A 22,967-nucleotide genomic window follows, 5' to 3' on the forward strand; every position below is an offset into this window, starting at 1 on the left:
ATCGAATCAATAAATTCCGGAATTTCTGAAACAAAAGTTAGTAATATGATTGGCTAAGCTATATCGCCTACTCGACGGGTGAGTTTGATCTTTATTAGATACAAACAATCAATTTTTATCTTAATTAAGGTCTGAACAACTGGCTAATCTGATATGATGTGAGATATCAAAATACTGCAGAAACCTGATTTAATTGACAAAATTTTATGTCATTGCATTAATTGCAGTTTGAAGCAATATATATTCCTTAAAGTAAGTAGGAAAGTTAACATTTGTAAGGAACTTTGATTTACTATAGACCCATCTTATTGGATAAATTTTTGAGAAAGCATTTTTTTGCAGCAATTTTGTCGTATTAACAAGCAACTTATGTTGCTTCCAAAATTCTTTAAATTTTCCAATGAAAATATAAATTTATATGTGTACGCCGACATGTTAAAATATTGCAGCAACATATCTTGCGGAAACGTATAATAAGAATAATAGATTTAATTGTAGAACATCTGCTTCACGTTAAAAAAAATTGATGAATTCATAGGAGACTTATTTGACATTTGTAGCAAGGTAAAATCATATAATGTCCATCCACCTGAATGCTTAAAAACCAGTCATGCACAATGCAACTTTTATTACTGCATTTATTGCACCTTAAAACAATTTATGTTGCCAAAAACTGTAATGTGACATATTTTAATTTATGTAAATTTGATTAGTGTTTTAAACTGTTTTTTTTCTTAGTTTTATTATCCAACGTTTTATAGCGCAGATGAAATAAAAATATCTAAATCTCAAAAATTAAATTTCGCTTTAATATAGTTTGCGCAAGAAAACTGCCTTGGCGATTAATAGGGCGATAAGTATATCTCTTTTTTATGACATACAAAGAATATAGTTTTCTCTTTTTAAAATAAATTTGAACAGTTGAATAATTTAATTGAAATGTTGCAAAACCATGACACGTCATGAAAAGTTGTTTAGGCAGTCTACAGCTTAAGCTGAAAGATAAATATTCCTTAAGAGGATTATTCACCCATAAATTTCTGTTTCCTGGAAAACTTTTTTATTTTACAATATTTTTTAATGCGGTTTTCACTAATGAAATGTACATATTTTTGTCAAGAGTTGATAGGTGCCACTTTTTTAAATTTCTGAAATTTTGATTTTTTATTTAAAAACCAAAAAAATAAATAAAAAAACCTTTTCATACGTCTCTAGATACATCGATTTTAGAAACATTATATTAAAAAACCATTTCAAAAAAATTAATAATAAACCTTTGAGAATGGAAATACAAAATTCGGGCATTTTTCTTATAATTTCTTGAACCGCCGATAACTTTAGTATCATATGGCAACAACGCACGCCCGGGCTAGCATGTATCAAATCAAGAAACGCGCGACGCTTGTTCGGCCCGATCTGTGCATACTGTGCAAGCGACGGTATCGGCTACTGGTCAACAACAATTCAATATTATGTAAAATTGAAATGTTGATTGGGATTTCACTTAGAAGTATTTTATTGCAAAGGTGTTCCAATTTTCTGCACGTTGTTCTTTATACTATTAAGTTTTTTACGTTTATTTTTCAAAAATGGGAAAAAGAAAAGAAGGAAAGTCAATAGTTTATTATTCTAAACGAAAAAGTAGGAAGCCAAAAAAAGATCAGTTTAGACCTAGAATTGCTGCAAATATGGAATAAGAATGCCACATTGCTTTTACTATTTATATATAAATAAAAATAAATGATTTATTTTGGAAAGAAAAAATGATAGAAAAATTAAAGATTTTTTATTTTAAATGTCTACTGCCTGTAGAATCATAGATCCTAGGCATTAGAGGCATGGAAATTCGATTATTATAGACTCATATACTAGAACTTGAGCTGTAAATTACAATTCTTTGGTTTTTCTATTTTCATTAGAATATACCACTTCGTTGTATTATAATTTTCATTTTTGTATACTTACTTACATAACTGTTTAATATTGTCTTATATTTTATACAGCTTGTTCTAAAACATGTACCTACGTCATTATAAGTACACACAACATCCATAAATACAAAAAAAAATAAGTAAATGTAACGAGTTCAAAACTGAGACAGACATTTTTTTTACATTAATTAAACTTTGGGGTTTTTTTATGTCCCTTTGATGAAGCTCACGCGTATGTCATAATTTATTTTTTGTATTCTGATTGCTAAGAACTGTTTAAGAAGGCATATTTAAAGGTGATTAACAGTAAAAGAAATTAATATTTATTTATTTTTTTATTTCTCTTTGCGAGAGCTGTATACGGGGTGATTTTTAAGTTGATACTTTTTTTTTAACTGTGTATAGAACTCGGTAAAATAAACATTTTTTTCAAATAACTTTATTTAAAAAACCGAAAAATAAAAAAATTGCATTGCCAAAATGTTATAAAATGAGTCCAATACGGTCCTCTCTAATTTAAATGAGTTGTTCAAAGTTGTCACCATTAACTTCAACACAAAGATTTGCTCGACGTAACCACTGTTTCGTAACGGCACGCAATAGAGAAATCGGTTTTTGTCTAACTGTTGCCGCAACCTGCTCAATATGTGCTATTAGTTCTTCTTGTGTGTCGATAGGCGTCTTGAAAACTAAACTTTTCATATACCTCCACAAAAAAAAGTCATATGGATTTAGGTCTGGCGATCTTGGTGGCCATGCAACTGGTCCATTTCGGCCAATCCACCGATTTGGCTAACTTATATCCAAAAATTCGCTCACTTCTCGTCTAAAATGGGGGGTGCTCCATCCTGCAGGAGCCACATAGCTTGCCTGATATTCAGTTGCACGTCTTCTAACAGAAAAGGCAGATTATTTTGCAAAAAGTCCAAATAAACATCGCCCGTCAAACGGTCTGGTAAGACAAATGGTCCAATAGCGATGTTAAAAAATTGGTTCTGCAAATTGCATGGGGATTATCAACAGGCCAAACATGCGTATTTCGAAAATTGTTAATTCCGTTTCGGGTGAATATTGCCTCGTCCATGGCTAAAATTTTGTTCGAAAATGTTGATCATTTTCATGTTGCTGTAGAAACCTTCACAAAACTGAACTCTGCGGGGGATGTCTTCAGGCAGTAGCGCTTGGACACGTTGAACGTGAAAGGGATTAAATTGATTCTCACGCAATGTTGTCCATACTTTTGTTTGACTTAATCCGACCTGCCCTGCAACAACTCGACTACTTGTGGTTGGATCTTCTTCGATGAGATTTAAAATTTGTTCTTCCCTGTGAACATTTTCAGGTCTCCTTCCTCTTCCTGCATGCTCTCCACGATGTTCCCGTAAATCGCCAGTATCTCTAGCCCGTTGAATAAGATTTATGAAACTTCTGGGTGTAGGATGATTCCGTAAAGGAGAGCGGTCTGCGTATAATACCGAAGCAGCAGCAGAATTTGAAGACAGTATCCATAAATAAGCAACATATTCACAAGTTCATTGTTTTCACAACGATGTGCCATTTTCAGGTTTTGCAAATTTAAAATTAACAACAATAAACCAAAAGTGTCTAAGACTAACTGATCGGTACATTGCGTGATCGATAATACAAAAATGCGAGCAAAAATAAACATAAACAGACGATGAAAAACAAACCCATATTCACTTTTTTTATTCTGTATGTCCCTTGTTTTTGAGTGTATCGAAAAAAGTTATTTGAAAAAAATGTATATTATACCGAGTTCTATACACAGTTAAAAAAAAGGTATCAACTTAAAAATCACCCTGTATACAGGGTGGCTAAACGAAAACGAAACGGCGGCCATGTCGGGCTCGTAAAGATTTTAAAAAGAAAACGCTCGGACACGTCAATTTATATTACTACGAGGAAACATTTTCAGAGTATAATACCACCCCCATCTGTCATCCCCTAGCCAGGGTGAAACTAACCTCAAAAATTTTAAATGGAATAGTGGGTTGAGTTATACCTTGTTTGAGAGGTCTTTTGATTTTCTTTACGGCTACACCTAATTTAAAGGATTTTACTTCAGCGGTTCTCATTGGCTATTATAACATTTAAGATAGTTTTTTGGAAAACCTTTATTAAATGTTGGGTGTTTGGAAAAACTGTATTAAATCGCAATTCTTTATCGAAATATTAATTTATAAATTTATAAACACTAGTCCAATAAATACTGAAAATGGCCATCGTTATAAGCCATGCAATAATACAGATTTTATAGATTTTATAATATACCGGGTGGTGCGTCGTCAAGCGAAACATAGGAAAACCCATGTAAATTTTAAGGGGGTCAATTATTGGCTTCCCTGTACATTTTATAGAAAAAATGTAAGATAACTTTTTGAAGAGACCAATCTGGCAAACCCTTGTGCAAAGTTTTAAAAAATTTTAATATACTAATCTTGAATTATTCAATTAAGTTGGACCCGCCTTGGAAGAAGTTGTTCAGGAAGATCAAATGATCTGGTACCAAATGGATGGTTGCCCGGCCCATAATGCCCGTATGGTTAGAGAGTGCTTGGAAAATGCTTTTAACGGCAATATTATTGGTAACGGATACTTTTGCCAGCCAGGTCACTTGATCACCTTTCACCGAATGACTTCTTTTTGTGGGGTCATTTAAAGTTTCATTTATAAAAGTGTAAAATTTGAGAATCTAAACTAGTTACAAAACGCTATTTCGTAAGAATGTCATAAAATTTCCCAATATCAACTTAGTAACGGTAGAAATGAATTTTATGATCGGTTAGGATATTGTTTAGCTGTTAGTGGGGGGTTGTTTGAACATTTGATTAATTGATGTTTTTATGTAATTCTCTATTATTTTTAAAAAAGTTATTGTATTTTATTTTATTTTATTTAATTTTTCCACACTTAGTAATATTAAGAATTCTGTTCTCTCTTTTTTCGGATCTATTTTCGATCTTCTGAGTTAAAAATTTACAATTGCAATGTCTTTGGACTCGAATTTACTAACAATAGGTTTAATGGTTGAAATGGACCAGATAGGCTTGATGGGAAAATAAATTGAAAATATTTCAGATACTGCTATTGGTTTAATCAAATTCTAAGTATGAAAAAATTATTTTTTTAATAATCGATAATATTTATTGTTATTGATTTAACTTCATGCTTATATTAAATAAAAGTTTAGATAAAAAAGTAATGTTAACGTGTCTTACTTTGAATGTATGGTTGTAAGATTGATAAAACAAAAAAAAAACCACCCTGTATAATACAGAATAATAGTACAGAATCTCGTTCTTTTTAAACGACACTGTAAACCGTCAAAATAAAAGACTTCAAAAGACCTTTTAAACAAGCTATTTCTCGATACCCCTTGCCATTTAAAATTTTTAAGGGGATGACCCTGGCGGGCAGAGGGTGAAAGGGGGTGAAGTAATTTTAGGTTGGAAAGTTGTCCCCCTTGACAAACCTTTTGACGTATTTCGGCGTTTTTTTTTTAAACAGTGGTTTTCGATAAATTCGTGGTGGGAAGTTTTCAAATGAACACCCTGTAAATATATATATATATAATAGTGTTTTATATATATAATTTATATATGATATATATGATAATAATTTATTTTTTCGATCTATAGGGTTGCTTCTACCCTTTTTTGACGGAATCACTCACATGTCTCTTATTTATTATTTATATCTTAATTACTAAAAACTGTTTAAGGTACATATATTTGAAAGTGAGACAAAATTATAAACATTTTTATATTTCATTCCTTCTCTTCTAAATTTGTGATACTAATACCCTCCTATATAACAGCATTTTTTATGAATAAATTGAATCCCTGAATTTGAATAGTGAATAAACTGTATTAGGTACCAGAGGAACATGAGGATATTTTGATTGAACTTATACAAAAATGTTATTTTCTTTACTGAGACAAACGTCTTGAAATACCAAAATACGCGTGAGACTTATTTGTTAGTAAACGCAAAAAACTCCAACCGCATGCAAACTAAAAAATGCACGAATCGGTTCCTCCCGATGAATCTCTGGTAACATTGACCCGTCTGCTGCGAGACGAACAGTGTTCTGCTTTGCTTTAACGATGCGCTGTTGCGAAATGCTCACCTTCCCGATAAAGCGCGTTCAATCCATTTCAGGCAAAGTCACGTGCTGATGATTGCTCTTAAGTTTAGTTTAAAGACAAATAAAGCGACATTTAAACAATGCAACTTCTTAAAATGCCTATATGGGCTGCTTATTCGTCATTTCTCATTAATACAGGGCCAATCAGCATAAAGATTTCCCAATTACAATAAATGTTTACGATGTTGCCATAAAAAAAAAATTTTGAATCAAAACGGCGATAAGTTGCAGCTATTTTCAATTTTGTTTTTACTATAAAATTTCTAAATTACCTAACACATAATAGAAATTTAATTTTACACTTAATTTTTCTTAGTAAAGCTAATTAAAAATAAACTTTTAATTAAGCGCCCATTATATCCCAACCATAAAATATTAAATTAAAATACCTCAAAAGCCTTTTTAAGTTTTCAAAGAATTATTATAAGCTTACACGCTATTTAAAGGCCTTTTTATTTGTTTTCTTTTTGTAATAAATTGATTGGAGAAATTTTAAAGCATTTTTCCTTTTTAATAACGGAAAATGTACATATTTTCATAGTAAGAGCACTACATTTTAAAAATATGAAATATTTTTCATGCATGAATAAAGACGTTAGGATTTCCCATTGGACTGTTATAAATGAAAAGTCGTATTCCAGTAAAATTTTCTCATTTTCTTCGTGGAAGAAACTGCTTAGTTTTTCTTTATTGTTGAAAATGTTTTACTTCTTATTAAAGTGCTTAATTTAATGAATGCTCTTTTAGGCTTCATATAATATAAATAAAATTAGAATATCTCTTAAAAACGCCGATCAGAAAAATCATAAAATACATGAAATTGGCTAAATTACAGAAAACTTGCTAATTCACATTTAAATGACCAGACAACAATAAAAGCAAACATTTATTTTTGCGTTCGGTTAGCACTAATCGATTGAATTATTAGCAAAACCGGAATACATTTCAATTAAGTTGTTAATATGCGGCTTTCAAAATACCTTTGTCATCAATTATATCTTATTTTAAAAATGAGTTATTATCTATTTTTTAAAAACGTTTGATGTTGAGTGTTATAAAGAAAATGTAAAATACCTGTTCCTGTTACTTCTTGCATTGTATGGCAACAGCCACGTGATGCAACCAATTGCAACTTGGTGCAAGCGATGTTGCCATATAGAGTTGTGTAGATAAGTGATAAAATTATCAAGTAAAGGTTTTGTTGATGCAAGAATAGTATATCAAGAACTTTTGCTAAACTAAAAATTATCTATTGGTCTTTTTTCAGGTAGAATTTATGTACATTTTATTCATACTTCAACCCTCAGACTACTTGTACGTAGATTAACGTAATTAACTAAATTAATTATGAGGTGAGTCACCAATATTTGGGAACATTAAATCACTTTTAATAGTTAAAATCGACACCAGAAACTGAATTAAGTCCCAGGCAAATGAATTAGGATCAAACGTATTGATAACAGCACTTTAAACTCTAGCCCACACAAGTAATTTAAATATTGCCTGGAAAAGCACGTCCAGTATCCAACAAAGTTTATTTTGAAAACTTTTAGTACTCATTCAGAAGAACCCTTTTAAATATTGTTTTGCCCGGATTAATTTGTGCCTTTGTAGCAAACATGCCAAAAGCATTATAATAAAATATCAGCATGTAACAAAAACGAGTTTTGCCCGATAAATGACCGTCCTAAATACTCTATATAATAATAGTGGGGCTTAGCCTGTACGCCGCCCAATTTGCGAGTATTTGCTAGAAAACAATAGACGTGTTTAATAATTAATATATCTGGAATAAACAGATTCGTTTTCGGGTCAACTGGTTCAATTTTGATTAACTTCATGCACGTAGCGTTTGCGAACGCTTTTACTGTGTCATATAGGGAAATTTCCGCTAGCTTTTTTATTAAATGTGAGTGGTTAAAACTACTCAGACTCCGTGATTCAGACAAAATTGCGCCAATGTTATTCCTGGAGCCAGTGAATGTAGGAAAATTCCTGGATAACTAAAGACAATTTAAAAAAACAGATAGATGTTTTGAAGATAAAGATATAAATGATATTATTATTGAAGTGGATCTGGGCATTGAAGCAAAGGTAGAGGAAACATGATTTTTGTCTTCACTATCATAAGCGTATATTTAGGAATCTCTCTATTCTCAACAATTTCCTTTTTCATAATGTTTTTTTGTTTTTCAAGTTGGTTTTCTATAATATTTTTCAATATCTGCAGAATCTCAACAGGCCTTAAATCTGACTTTAGAGAGTCGTTTGAAAGAAATGATCATGATTGAAACTCAGAAAACCATTAATAAGGATCAATTCTAAAAATGATTTATCAAAGTTTGCTAGTTATTTAACTATGCTATGGTCAAAAATAACATCAAGGACATCACCACTCTCAGTCTTGAATATAAAAAAGGCAAATTAATTTATTCGTTTTGGGGTTTAGTGGTTCAAATTTGGCTAACCTTATGCGCCTAGCGTTTGCGTTCGCAGATGTGAATGCGTTACTGTATTATATACTGAGCTTTCCGCTAGACTTTTTTCTGTGTGTATTAAATGCCAATGATCAAAACTACGCAGACTTTGTGATTCAGGAAAATATTATGTGAGTGATATTTCTGGCGTTAGCAAATGTAAAAAGGATCCTGGAAAATTTGAAACTAAAGTCACCTTTAGCTTAAGGACATTCTAATAATGAATATTGGCGGTAGAAATTGGTGAATATTGTCAAGTAAGAAGGTTCTTATGTATCGAAAAAATGTTAGAATTTCTAAGTAAAAAAATTAAATAAAATTTGGCAATTTTTCAAGAAGCGTTGATCCATGGTTAAGGCAATCAATTCGCAAGTTATCTCAAGCATCGTCCTAATGAAACTTAGTAGAGTCTTTTTTGGTCAGAAAATCTGTAAGATAAGTTGCTAGAATTATAATTAGGAAAGGATTTTAAGTACTACTGACTCGAATGTAGAAGAAATTTAGATGGTTGGACAACTTGAAACCAAAGTCCTCCTTAACCGATGAATAATACCCTTTTTGATCAAGTTCAAACGCAATAATGAGACTACTCTTCACCGAGTAAAATTTCTAATAACCATTAATGAAATAGGCGCTAACTTAAACTTTAGTTCCGTTAACTTCGATGATTTAGTTAATGATATAAAAATAAAAAGGTTATCCATTTCATGCTTGGGAAAGTAAAGTTAAATAAAACACACAAGATATTCAGATAGAGACAACATTTTTATTTTGTTTTAAAGATTGAATCATTCCATTATATGTGAAACGCAATATCATTTAAATGTCCACCGCGGGATCTCCGACAAACTTCAATCCTTTTAAGAAAATTTTCAATCACTTTTCGGCACACTTCAGCTAATATCTCGGCTAGAACTTCACGAATGTTGGTTTTAAATTATTGAAGAGTTTAAGGGTTATTGGCGTAGATACGATCTTTCGCATAGCCCCACAAAAAAAAAATCCAAAGGTGTGAGATCACAGGATCTTGGAGGCCAATAGATATCACCTAATCTTGAAATTAAATATCCTGGAAACTTCTCTTGCAAAAGAGCTCGGTTGGCCTGTATTATGTGACTTGTGGCTCCGTCCTGCTGGAACTACATGTCTTCCAGATCTTCTTCTTCGATTTCTCTCCAAAAAGAATTGGCCAACATGCCTCCATACCGCTCAGAGTTTACTGTTAAGGCTCTCCCGCGATTGTTGTCAAAAAAATACGGACCAATAACACCACCAGACCATAATGCAAACCATACAGTCACTTTTTCAGGATGCAAAGGCCTTTCACCTGAGGATTTTCAGAATCCCATATGGGGCAATTCTGTTTATTTACGTAGCCACACAGCGTAAAATGAGCCTCATCACTAAAGAAAATTCTGCTCGAAAAATGAGCATCAGCAGCTTGTTGTTCAAGTACCCAATTTGCGAATGTTCTGCGTTGTCCATGGTCTATAGGCTAAATTCTTGAGTAAGTTGGACTTTGTATGGATGGAGCTGTCAATCCAAATGCAAAACTCGCCACAGTGAGCCGTAAGACAAACCCAAATTTTGAGCACGCCGAGGAATTGACAAGTTTGGGTCTTCCTCCACACTTTGAGCCACAGCAGCGACATTTTCAGCTAAACCAACGTTACGGTGATGCAGGTGCCTTACAATACCAGTAACCGATCCAGTCTCTTCAAATTTTCTTACTGTGTTCGAAATTGTTTGCTCTGTAGGACGATTATGTCGACCGTAATTAGCTCATAAAGCTCTAAACGTTGACACAGGAGAATCACCATTTTTATTGAACAATTTAATATTTTAGTACGTTGTTCGACTGTTAACCGATCCATATTTATAAATGGCAAACCTTCAACTAAAAAAAAATGCTTCACATGACGTTTGTTTCTGATAGGTGTCAAACGGCAGGGTTGTACTTAGCCAACCTCGAATTGGATAACCCGCTACTTACTGGTTTTCTCGTAATCATTAACACACATTGCATATACTTTAATGGCTACTAGTTATGTTTACTTGATATTTAGTAAGGCTGACTATGATATTTAGCAACCTTTAATAAGCGCCATATATAGAGCTAACTAAGCTATCTAATAATCATTACTTGGTTCCAAATCATTGGTTACCAAACCTTTAGTAGTACTAAATAGCCATATAGTAATAGTTACTATAATTATCATAGTGGTGATAATATATTTCTAGGTATGCTGTCATTGTAATCAAATCAATTTTACTAAAGTATTTAATTGAATTGGCTTCATAATAATAGTAACTCTTAGCCATTATCTAGTAACAGTAAGCTGCTTTTTTAGTCATTATGACCAAGCTATACAGGTTGTTCTGGTAAAAGTGAGAAAAGCTTCTTTTATATGTGGATAACAGCTGGTATTATTAATCCAATAAAATACCTACAGAAACAAACTAAAAACCTTTTCCAAATTTCAATGCCAATGATATTAAATTTCGTAATGATTTGATGAAGAAGTCTGGTGAAGAAAATATGCAAAAAAGTTTCATTCTTAAAAATATATATATTTATATATATAAAATATATTTATATATATAGTAAATATATATATTTACCTATATTATGTATACTTCCTTTTTGGAGACATAAAGTTTTAATTTTTTTTTAATATCTACTTGTTCATAAAGCACAATAGTGGGAATAAAGATATTAAAATAAACATTTAAAATAATAACTTTTTTTTTCTAATTATTCAGTAACAAATTAGTTAATTGTTTTTTACTAATTTATGTCTACACTTTTAAAACATGAAACAAATATTAATCCAAATGTTTTCTTATATATACCTGATATGGTAAGAAAATATTAGTATATATACTATACCTATTAAGCTGGAATTCTTTCATTTTATAATTTAATCTATTATTTAATTAAGAAACCCATTAAAAAAAAACAAAAGAACAAAATACAAATTATTACAAAATCTAAAGAAGAATAAATTGTTTTTACTGATCAGTACATCAAATAAGTCTTATTATTTCCGCTAATTGTACATAAAGTATTAAAAATGGCTAATTGATCAAACAACAACTCTCTTGCTTACTAAATTTAATTTCAAAAGAAAACAAATGCTCATGAAATTCTGAAAGAACTATATTTATACAAATAAAATATAGTCCTTTCAGCTCACTAATCGAAATGAATTTAATTTTCTTAAATGTAATCCCTCCTAATTCCTTAACGACAGTAATATCATTCTGGCGAAATAACTTACTTTGAATAGTTACAAGTTTAACTGATATTACTTTGCTAAACAATTTTTGCACTTATGCCATATTTCTCACACAAGTTCTATGAATACAAATTTTTTAAAGATGTTCATTGGGTTATTAAGTAATACTGTAACATAACTGACAGCATTTTAAATGTCTTTTCGACAAGAAAAATTTAGTGCATACAAGTTTGTTATGAATGAAACATTATTGCTTGATTATTAATGATATAGCTCATATTAATGATAATTTAAATTCTTTTAAAAAATCAGTATGTCAATATTATGATAATTTCCAATGAGCTGATCTTTAAACTTATTATTTTGGTTACTTAAACTAACCACACTTGAACTGCAATGTTGAGGCTCATGAATCTTAAAATGTTTCCTAAAACTTTTTTGGCTTGTAAAATGTCTAGTGCAACTATTTTCTTTACAATATCTGTAATTTTTTTTGTTTATTATAAACAATAGATAAATAGGTAAAAAGGGCACTAAGTTTTAAAAAAGATGAGCTGCAGATGAAGCAAACTGGCGGCATTATTTGTTAAATTAGTCTAGAAAAAAAATCTTTACTTAATGAATCCAAAAAGTTTATTCTTCTTTTGATCTGTACCAACCATTATAGTTGTAAGTAACATTTTATGTCTGCTATAGCAGCCTCAGATGATGGATTTTTCCTTTCTAGTATCTGATGAATTAAAAACCAGATAAGTTCACTTTCCGCAGAATAGTCAATATCCATGGAATTAAAAAGCTTAAATAATAACTCAAGAGTCCTTAGAGCTGTATCAACTTTGTACCTTATATCCTCAACCATAATGTAAAAATCTTCCTTCCCTGCACCACATACAATTATCATACTAATTCAAATTAGTCAACAGATGCATTGTGAATTATTTAATATTTCATTTGACCCAAAACTAAATAAGAAATATTGAAATTTTGGAATGGTTTTTTTTCTTAATTGCATTTTAGAACATTTTTGCAAATGCCATGAATATTTCACTGAGGTAATGCTTTAACTAACATGTGGGACTTACATGTATGATTAAGAAGAAACTTTTTAAGACTTCTGATCTGGATTTTCTTAGGGCTGCGTACGCTGCTTTACGACAGAAAGGTTGAAATGGGCAATAAACACCTTTCGACCGTACAAGTCACCGGGAGTGGATGGAATTTTTCCTGCTCTCCTACAAAACGGACAAGAGAAAATCCTTCCTCACCTGAGTAGAATAGCAAGGACGAGCTTAGCGTCGGGATACATTCCCAGTAGCTGGCGAAGGGCAAAAGTCACCTTCATACCGAAAATAGGAAAAAAAGATGGGACTGACCCCAAATCTTTCAGACCTATCAGCCTTACGTCTTTCATTCTGAAAACAATAGAAAAAATTGTAGACAACCATATCAGGAATGACATTCTGGAGAGAGCACCTCTACATCAGTGTCAACATGCTTATAGAGCGGGCAGATCCACAGAAACCGCACTATATCAACTGACACAAATCATCCAGAAAAGCCTGAATGAGAAAGAAACAGCCATCTGCGCCTTTCTAGATATATCTGGGGCATTTGATAACACGTCACATGTAGCGGTAAAAAATGCCCTGGAAAAAAGAAATTTGAACAAAACCATAATCCGATGGATTTGTCAAATGCTTGCCACGCGTACGGCTGAGACTACTGTGGGCGAACAGACCACAGGCATCAAAACTACTCGTGGCACGCCTCAAGGAGGGGTAACTTCACCCTTACTATGGAGTCTAGTAGTCGATGAACTACTTGAGATATTGACAAATCTCGGTTTCACCTGCATAGGATATGCTGATGATATCGTTATTATAGTCAAAGGCAGGTATAAGGGCACTTTATACGACCTCATACAAAGAAGCCTAAGCATCACGGAAGAATGGTGCACATCAGTGGGGCTGAGCATAAATTCAGCGAAAACTACTATCGTACCATTCACTCGTAAAAGGAAAATGCAACCCACCAGGGACATCCACCTGGGCGGACAAGTTGTACATACATCGGATGAAGTAAAATATCTAGGAGTGACACTGGATAGTAAGCTTAGTTGGAACAAGCATCTAGAATTCACAGTAAACAAGGCCACTAAAGCCATTATGATCTGTAGGAACCTAGCGGGTAAAAACTGGGGATGCTCCCCAAAAATACTGCGATGGATGTACACCATGATGGTTAAACCCATAATCACATATGGGGCAGTGGTGTGGCATGACACTACAAAGTTAAGTACAGTAAGGCGTAAACTTGACAAGGTTCAAAGACTTGCATGCGTATGCATTACAGGAGCTATGAAAACATGCCCCACAGCAGCACTGGAGGTCATAGTTGACCTGGCACCTCTTCACCTGGCAGTAAAAGGAGCTGCTAAAAGGGCCATGTTCAGATTAGCAAGGGATAGAACGAACAGTAGGGACATTGATCAGAGAGCCTGGGTATCTCAAACAAGATCCATTCCCCTGTTCGATCTTCCCAAGGACGATATAACTCGGGAATATCACTTTGTTAGGAATTTCAGTACAAAAATTGACAGCAAAAGTGACTGGGAAAATGGATCTGTCGCCCGCTCACTTAAGCAGAATACTATCAAATGGTACACAGATGGTTCTAAAACCGAAAAAGGAACAGGAGCTGGAGTATTTGGGCCTGGCACCAAATACTCAGAGCCACTGGGAAAATACACCAGTGTCTTTCAAGCGGAAATACACGCTATAGAAAGATGCGCTCAATTAATCCTGAACAAAGACTACCTCAAGCAGGACATCGCAATCTTCACCGACAGTCAAGCAGCCATAGCAGCACTGAGTTCACATGTCATCAGTTCTAAAATGGTAAGAGACTGTTTGGGCAAACTTAATGAGGTAGGAAAGAGAAACAAAGTCACAATATTGTGGGTACCTGGACATACAGGCGTGCAAGGTAACGAAGAAGCCAATATTCTGGCAAAAAAGGGATCTGGTTCTCAATTTGTAGGACCGGAACCTTTCTGCGGCATAGGAAAGAATACTTACCTATATGAGCTTACAAAAATGGAGGATCAACTCAGAGAAAGCCTCTGGGATGATCATCCAGGGTTGAGACACTCCAAGATGTTCCTTGGAACCCTTGACCCAAAAAAATCTAAAGCTCTAGTAAGTTTAACTAAAACTAAACTACGGATTGTAACAGGATTCCTAACAGGGCACTGTCACCTTCGAGAACACCGCAGGAAACTAAAACTAGAACAGACAGGTGAATGCAGATTCTGTGGGGAAGAGGAAGAGACCCCAGAACACCTAGTAACTGCATGCGAAACAGTTGCCGAAAGTCGTGCCATGCACCTCGGTAATTATGAAATTCCAGAAGGAAATATCTCATTACTGGAACCGTCACAACTATTAGCCTTTATTAAAGCCATAGGATTGTACGAAGTAATTTGACTTGAGAATAACATCAAGCAGTAATTAGAAAGGGGCACACAATAGATCTTTTAGGTCGCAGTGAAACTTCACCCTTATTTTTTAATCTAATCTAATCTAATCTAGGGCTGCGTATAAAGTGGTTATACCAACTAGAATACCTTTAACTAAAGTTTGTATTAAGGTCATTTTTCTCAGTGTTAACCAATTACAGTTACAATTAGGTGTTTTCGATGGTGTCAGAATTTATGGAGCTTATAACGTTAATTGGATCAGAGTTGAGCAAGAATGGGATTCTTTTTAGTTTGAACCCTAATTTACGAGTTTGACAGAGGATAATGATTCAGTATCTTAGAGTTGCTACTTGCTAGATACTTGCTTCATTCTCCTAGCTTCTATTTTCAAACTTTTTTTAGGTTTTTTGTTAGACAAATGAGCAGCGCAGTTCAATAAGTTCTGTAGTAAGAACTTGTATTCATTATTTCTTCTCTTTGATAAAGAAGAGACGATTGATTGGTAAATAATAACAGAAAAACTCCCTGTGAAGATAATACCTTAGTTGCTTTCTATCTAATCTTGTCTACATGTTTGATGCCTAGCTAGATTAAGTTCATATAGATCATTAAGACTACTCATGTACGTACGTACAATGATGTTTTCGATCGGGATCTGTGAAGTTCATGTTCTTTATTTAGTTAAAGTTGATAAGCAAAAGGATTTTCCTCAGGTTCAATTGTTTTCAAAAGTTTCACTTTTCAGAGAAAATATTGATTCAGTGTTTTATAGTTGCTATCTCAGTTACTAGTTGCATTACTCTCTCAGCTTTTATATAGTAGTTCAACTAAGAAATTAACTGGAAACAAGTAGTGTAGTAAAATTGTATCATCATTATTCTCTTTTTTTGATAAAGAAAAAAACAAATGATCACTAAAAAGATATCATATTAGTGTCTTATTTGTTCTGTTTATGACATTGCTTACATGTTTGATGCCTATTAGCTATAATAAGTTTAAATAGGTTATTAAGACTACTCTTAATCTAGTACAATGGTGTTTTTGATTAGGATTTGTGGTGCTTATAATCTTTATTTGGTTCTAGTTCATCAATAAGAGAATTTTTCTCAAATTGAATTCTAATTTCCACTTTTTACAAAAAATGTTGATTTAGTATCGGAGTCCTTAGTGTGTCCAATACTGAATCCTTGTGAACTCACTTGTTAGTCATCATTCGCCCAGTATCTATTTTGAGTTTATTTTCAGGATTATTTTATGTACATCAGCAACTCAATAGTTCAATAGGTTCTGCAGTAAAATCTCATCATAATTTCTTCTTTTTTGATCAAGAAGAAACGAATGTCTGAAAAATATTAACAGAAAAACTGTGTCACATTAGTGCTTTGATATTGTAATAATTTCCCTTTTTCTGATTTCAACTACATGTTTAATGTCTACTAGCTAGATTGAATTAAAATAAATGAGACCACTTTTAATCTAGTACAATAATGTTTTTGATGAAGATGTTTACTCTTAATGATATAGTAGTCTGGTTTTTTTCAAGCAAAACGTGTGAAGCACAGTGGAACAGTAATTTGGCTTAAGTTGATTAGCAAGCAGTTTCTCCTCAGATTAAATTCCAATTTTAATTTTTTATTAAAGGTGCTATTCAAAATCTAAGATCCTAAGAGTTGCTAACTCACTAGCAAGTTGCAATATTCAGTTGCTTGATTTCTGTTATATACATTAGCTTGTCAGTAGTTTAATAAATTCTTTAATATATTAAAATGATCAACATATTTCTCTTTGGTAAAAAGGAGAAAATAATTGGCAAATATTATTAGGAAAGTTACTGAGAAGTTAACATTCAGTGTCTCAGTTGCTCTCTTTCTCATATTATCTACATACCTGATGTACAATAAGCTTTCTGGATAGAGTAAAAAGTTCAAATAGGCGATTAATACTCCTTTAGTTTGTTTACAATTAGCATTAGTAGACTTTATAACAATAATTCGGTTGAAGTTGATCAACAGTCTCTTGCCAGTTGAAGGTTAAAACGCAGGATCCTTTGATGCCGCGGAAGGTATGGCACTATAAATCAGCAGAGTGGAACCATCTTCGGGAATTTTATCGCCCATTCCCTTGGAAAGAAGTCTGCTTTAGAACAAATAACATCTCAGAATGTGCAAACCATATTACAGATACGATCTTGGCAGGAATGGAAGCTTATATCCCTTTTTCTACTAAATGCGGATCAAACAACAAGCAATGGTTCAACCTAAATTGCAAAAAGACAGTAAACACTAAAAACGCTGCATATCGCAAATGGCGTCCTTCAGCGAAAATCGGAGGAACTTTTTAGCCTCCAGAAATAGCTGCAACCGAATTATTGATAAATGCAAAGAGAGTCACAACAACAGGATCAAAAACAAACTGCTAAACTGCCCAAATGGAACAAGATCTTTCTGGTCGGTATCGAAAGCCGTTAGTCAAGGATTTGCTAAGTCGGCCTTGCCACCCCTAACAGCAGATGATGGTTCTATCGTGGTAACAGCAAGGGAAAAAGCCAACTTACTGGTTAAACTCTTCGCGTCCAATTCTACTCTGCACATGCAAGGCAAAACACCGCCATTTACCAAGGGTGAATTCATCGATGGGAGAAATTTCGTTTCCCCAACGAATTATAAATAAAATTCTTAAAACCGTAGACACCAACAAAGCTTCTAGACCCGATGAAATTCCAGCCCTAATACTAAAACGTTCTGCAGACGAATTGACTCCTCCCTTATGTAGATTGTTCACGGCATCGTATAAGCAGGGCCAATTTCCAACAAGCTAGAAAACTGCTCGAGTGCAAGCTGTACTCAAAAAGGGTAAGAAGACGATGCCCTCTAATTACCGCCCGATTGCACTAGTTCCAGTAATATCGAAGATTATGGAGAAAACAGTCAACCAACAACTGTTAAGATATCTGGAATCATCTGGACTAATCAGCGATCATCAATACGGCTTCCGAAAGCTTAGATCCACCGGCGATCTTCTGGCCTACATCACACACTTGTGAACGGAGGCCATGGAGAAGCACGGCGAGTCCCGCTCAGTCGCTCTTGACATTTCCAAGGCATTTGACAGAGTGTGGCATGAGGGACTACTAACCAAGCTCTCCTCAATCGGCATACAATACTCATTATTGAATTGGATTAAAAGTTTTCTTGAACAACGAACAATCCAAGTAGCCGTCGATGGATACCTCTCCGACAAATTTAATCTTAACGCTGGAGTCCCTCAAGGATGCATTCTATCCCCACCCTTTTCTTGGTTTATATCAACGATTTGCTAGGAACCACTGTCAATCCAATCTACAGCTTTGCGAACGATAGTACACTTATTTCCACATTTAAGTCCGCCAAACCAACGACAGCCGCAAGTTCTCAGAATCTTAGGCAGCAACAAGTAGCTTCAACCAACAACGATATTAGAGCAATCTTGGAGTGGGGCGATAACAATTTGGTCAATTTTAACGCTAAAAAAACGCATACTGCAGTATTTACGATGAAGACTAACCTTGGTGGCCCGGAGCTGGTTATGGCAGGGAAAACATTGCCAATGAAATCATCTTTACATCTTCTAGGAGTCGAGATCACCAACAGTGTGTCCTGGCATGACCACGTTGTCGAGGTCGCCAGGGCGGCTTCCAAAAAACTCGGAGTGCTTTTAAAAACGAAAAAACTCTATACACCAGAACAGCTGCTGACTCTGTATAAGGCTGAAATACGCCCTTCCCTCGAGTATTGCTCGCATGTCTGGAGCTCTGCACCCAAGCATAGTTTAAACCTGCTGGATTCTATACAGAAGAGAGCTATTCGTCGTATCGACAAACCAGAACTGACAAAGAGTCTGTATAGTCTGGAGCACAGGAGAAAGGTGGCTGATCTCTGTTTATTCTACCGTTATTATCACGGTAAGTGCTCCTCTGAGCTGGCAGGCCTGATTCCACCCAGGGCTGTTCCGGCAAGAAGGACGCGTCCAGCAGTTGCGGCTCATCAACATCGAGTCCACCTGCCTACCCCAAGGACGTCGCTGTATCGGGACTTATTCATCTGGAGAATATCTTCTTTGTGGAACGGGCTTTCACCTCACATATTTCCCGACGCATAAAACCTACAGCGATTCAAGACAAATGCCCACAAATATCTTCGCGCAAGCACCACTCCAAGAGTGACATAGGACTTTCCTCTTGTGCTTGTGTTTACCATAAAAAAAAACAGGAAGATTTTCTTCAGATGAATTACAATTTCCATTATTTACAAAAGATGTTGACCCAGTATATGGGTCAACCTTTAGTGTTGATACTTGAGTGGCTAGTTGTTCCTCTGCAAACAGGACCTGTCTTTAGTTTTCTTATGGTGTTGCCTGTAATATCTCTTACCAACTTCATAGACTAGTACCTCTTTCTAGACCATGTGATAAGTCGTGATCCTTGATATTGTTTTTGACCATAATATAGTTGAAGATTCTAGTAAAATTTAATTCTATTGAATGACTATCCTTATTAGAAGAAAATTGATTTTGATTTAAAGATTTCCGAGGTCCAGGTTTGGTTTAGAATTTCTTGCTATAAAGTCTCTGAAGTCGGATTTATACTTATACATATTATAGAGTTGTAGGAACTTATTATTCAAAAGAAACCTACAAAGCAACAATTGATAGGATTCAAAGATTAGAAAGATAGATGTTGGCTACACTAAACACTTAAATAATAACAAGTATAGCCTTGGCTTCCATACTTCAACTTTTTCTCCAATAAGTCTGTTAGTTGAAACCAATAAGTATTTCTTAATACTTCCAAAGACTATATCTTATTTAGTTTCAGAACTACTTCTTAATCTTATGAAGTGCATTTCTTTCTATTCAATCAAAGATTAATTTATAAAGATTTTTCTGAAAAAAATAATGGAAACGTTGATGGTGCAAATGATGCAACTGTTAGCAAGTTTTGTAAACGTCACTTAAAATACTTGAAATGAATAAAATACGTATTTTCAATAAACTAGTTTCAATGTTTTGCGAAATCAAGTGAATGACTTTTGAAGCATTATGAGGTGATAATGATTCAACAATAATTACTTTCTAAGCTTATATTAAAAATCTAATTTTTTATAGGGAAATTTAAGGGAATAAGTGAATGAAAACAATTTTTTTCATAAAAATATAAAATCCTGCAGCAGAAAATGGAAATAATTTTTCTATGTAAGGACTTTTAAAATTAACTTATATGGCAGCAATTTTCATATACCACTCTTATGAAATTGCTACTGCTAAAAATGAGGTCACGTTTCTACGGAATTTTCTTATTTGGCAGCTGGAATTACCGAGATTTTTGTTCTTTAATTTTTAATTTAACCATATATTGCACTTTTCTTTCTGGTCCTTTATTTCACTAAAGCTTAGAGAGAATTATGACTTAATATTACTAGTTCCTATATGTGAGGATTTGTGTGTTTTCTTGTTATTTTACAGTCAGGTTTACAGATCTAAAATATAATTAACTAGTTTTTTAAATTTAAAACCGGTATAATTTTTAAAAGAATATAATTATTTTTAAAATTTAACATTCTACAAAGAAACATAATGTTAAATTATGAAACCTTATAATTTTCAATTATCATATTATACGACACTTTCTATTAAGTCCCTAGGCGTTCGCATTAAAAACCTCATTATAATATTTTTAATTAAAAAATATTCATAATGTCCTTTTCCGGGCAGAATAAATAAGTTTGGCTTAATTTCAATTAAAAAAAATCCAATAAAAAGTTAGATAGACTAAGGGAACAAAATGATAATTTTACATCGTGGTAGTGGGTGTCGCGCTTTTGTTTCTTTTCGTATCAAGTGATCTATAAATAATGTAAGGAAATGGTCAGAAAGTGGGAAAACGTATATAATATAATCATAGTGATATAGAAACAAAATGCCTTTAAGATAAAAATAATATAAATAGAAGATCATAATAGAAAAGTAATAGACAGAACAAATATATTTACACATTTCAATTTAAATGTAAATCAGATAGTAATAGAGGTACGAAATAAGCTAGAGATAAATAAAATATAGGGCTGACATTCAGGCCAAAGAAAAATAACATTTTAAGATTATTTATGTAGATACAGTATGAATGAAATGCTGTGATAATCCAGATTTATAAAGTATTAAAAACATTCTACTGCTGCTGTACCTGTTTTACATATATCTCTATATAAACATACACACATAATTATTATTTATTTTTGCAGACCATAAAAAATTGCATAATTTTTTTTATACAATAAGAAAATATTATTGAGTATTGTGACGTTGGAAGCTAAAATACATAAAGTTTTTAATAATGCAATAAAAATCGAATAACGAAAGGCAACATTTTAGAAACTATTTTGCTTGTTAGATTTAAAGTATAAATCATTAATTTTCGATCGTTTTATTAGTTACATACTGACCAGACTTTTTGCAAATATGCAAATTTAGTAAATACTATTGTACAAGAGTATTATTGGACAGTTAATAGTAATTAAAATCAGTAAAAATTATTAATATTTATGCAGTAAGAATCCAATTGCAGAAAAAATTAAAATCGCCTATTCCAGAAAATAAGTTTCAGATTTCATAGTGTGATTTAAAAAAAAAAATAAATAAATTTCAACATTCCTAGTCAAATAAATATCTGTATATTTGGCTGATTTACTTCATTCCAGACACATTATAAGCCATTTATATAGTACGAATTTGTACTGTATAACTTCAGAAGGTTTGTTTTTAGTTGAGAAAAAAAATACATAAAAGCGCAATGTATGTTTACGATATCAAAAGATTTTTTTCCGTTTAAACATCTGGTTTATTTGTGCACTGTGCAGCCTAATTTATGGTCTTAAATTTTACTTTAAGGCTGTTCTAAATTTTGCGTTTTGAGTTATTGTACTCATTAATTTTAAAATAATATTTATATATATTATAAAAAGTAAAATAAACGATTATCTAAAACAGATCTAACAATTTTATTCTTAGTTTTTACAAATTTGAATAATTTTTAGTGTTTTATAGAAATATTCAAAAAGGCACTTTCGATATTTTAAATGGCACATTTTGATATTTTTTGATTTTTGAGTCATGAGTTACTAATAACTTTTAAAAATTAAATCGTTAATCGAAAATATACCAGATTATTATATCCTCTTTTTCTAATTTTTTTTTGTATTTAGTATTTACGTTAACATCATTATCGTTATATTTTACATATCATTACATATCGTTTTGACCAAAGGAGGAAGAAAGTAAACTCAAAGTCTCAGTTTCATAAATCAAGAACAGAACGCTAATTAACAGAAAAGACATACATATCTAAATACAAAAGCCACACACTGACTCACACTAACATAAATAAAAAAATATGAATTAAAATGAGTTTACACCATCGTGTATCGTTATTGACTAAAATATGGACTTTAAAACGCCAAATATTACATCCAGTACATATTATACATACAATTATGAAAGGACAAAAAATATAAAAAAGATTTTTTTTAAAAATGTTTTAATTTTATAGGGATCGAACCAGAGACCACTGAATCTAAAGTCCAAAACATTTTTTTTTCAAACTTTTTATTTATTTCCTATAAATTATATTTCGAATTTAATTAT

The 22,967-nt window shown here is 32.8% G+C and overlaps 2 protein-coding genes across 5 annotated transcripts in view; both read left to right on the forward strand.

Annotated features, from left to right (window-relative positions):
- LOC126741414 (uncharacterized) overlaps positions 1-22,967 on the forward strand; it is an 86,206-nt gene that overhangs the window by 22,972 nt on the left and 40,267 nt on the right. Inside the window, exon 2 of the mRNA XM_050447817.1 lies at positions 13,253-15,291. Within this exon, the coding sequence (XP_050303774.1) occupies positions 13,253-15,291 (2,039 nt within the window). The remainder of the gene's footprint in view (positions 1-13,252; positions 15,292-22,967) is intronic.
- LOC126741286 (probable G-protein coupled receptor No18) overlaps positions 1-22,967 on the forward strand; it is a 510,980-nt gene that overhangs the window by 1,658 nt on the left and 486,355 nt on the right. The gene's annotated exons all lie outside the window — the stretch shown is intronic.

The sequence above is a fragment of the Anthonomus grandis genome, chromosome 10 (assembly GCF_022605725.1).
Source record: "Anthonomus grandis grandis chromosome 10, icAntGran1.3, whole genome shotgun sequence".
In the NCBI taxonomy this organism is placed as follows: Eukaryota; Metazoa; Arthropoda; class Insecta; order Coleoptera; family Curculionidae; genus Anthonomus; species Anthonomus grandis.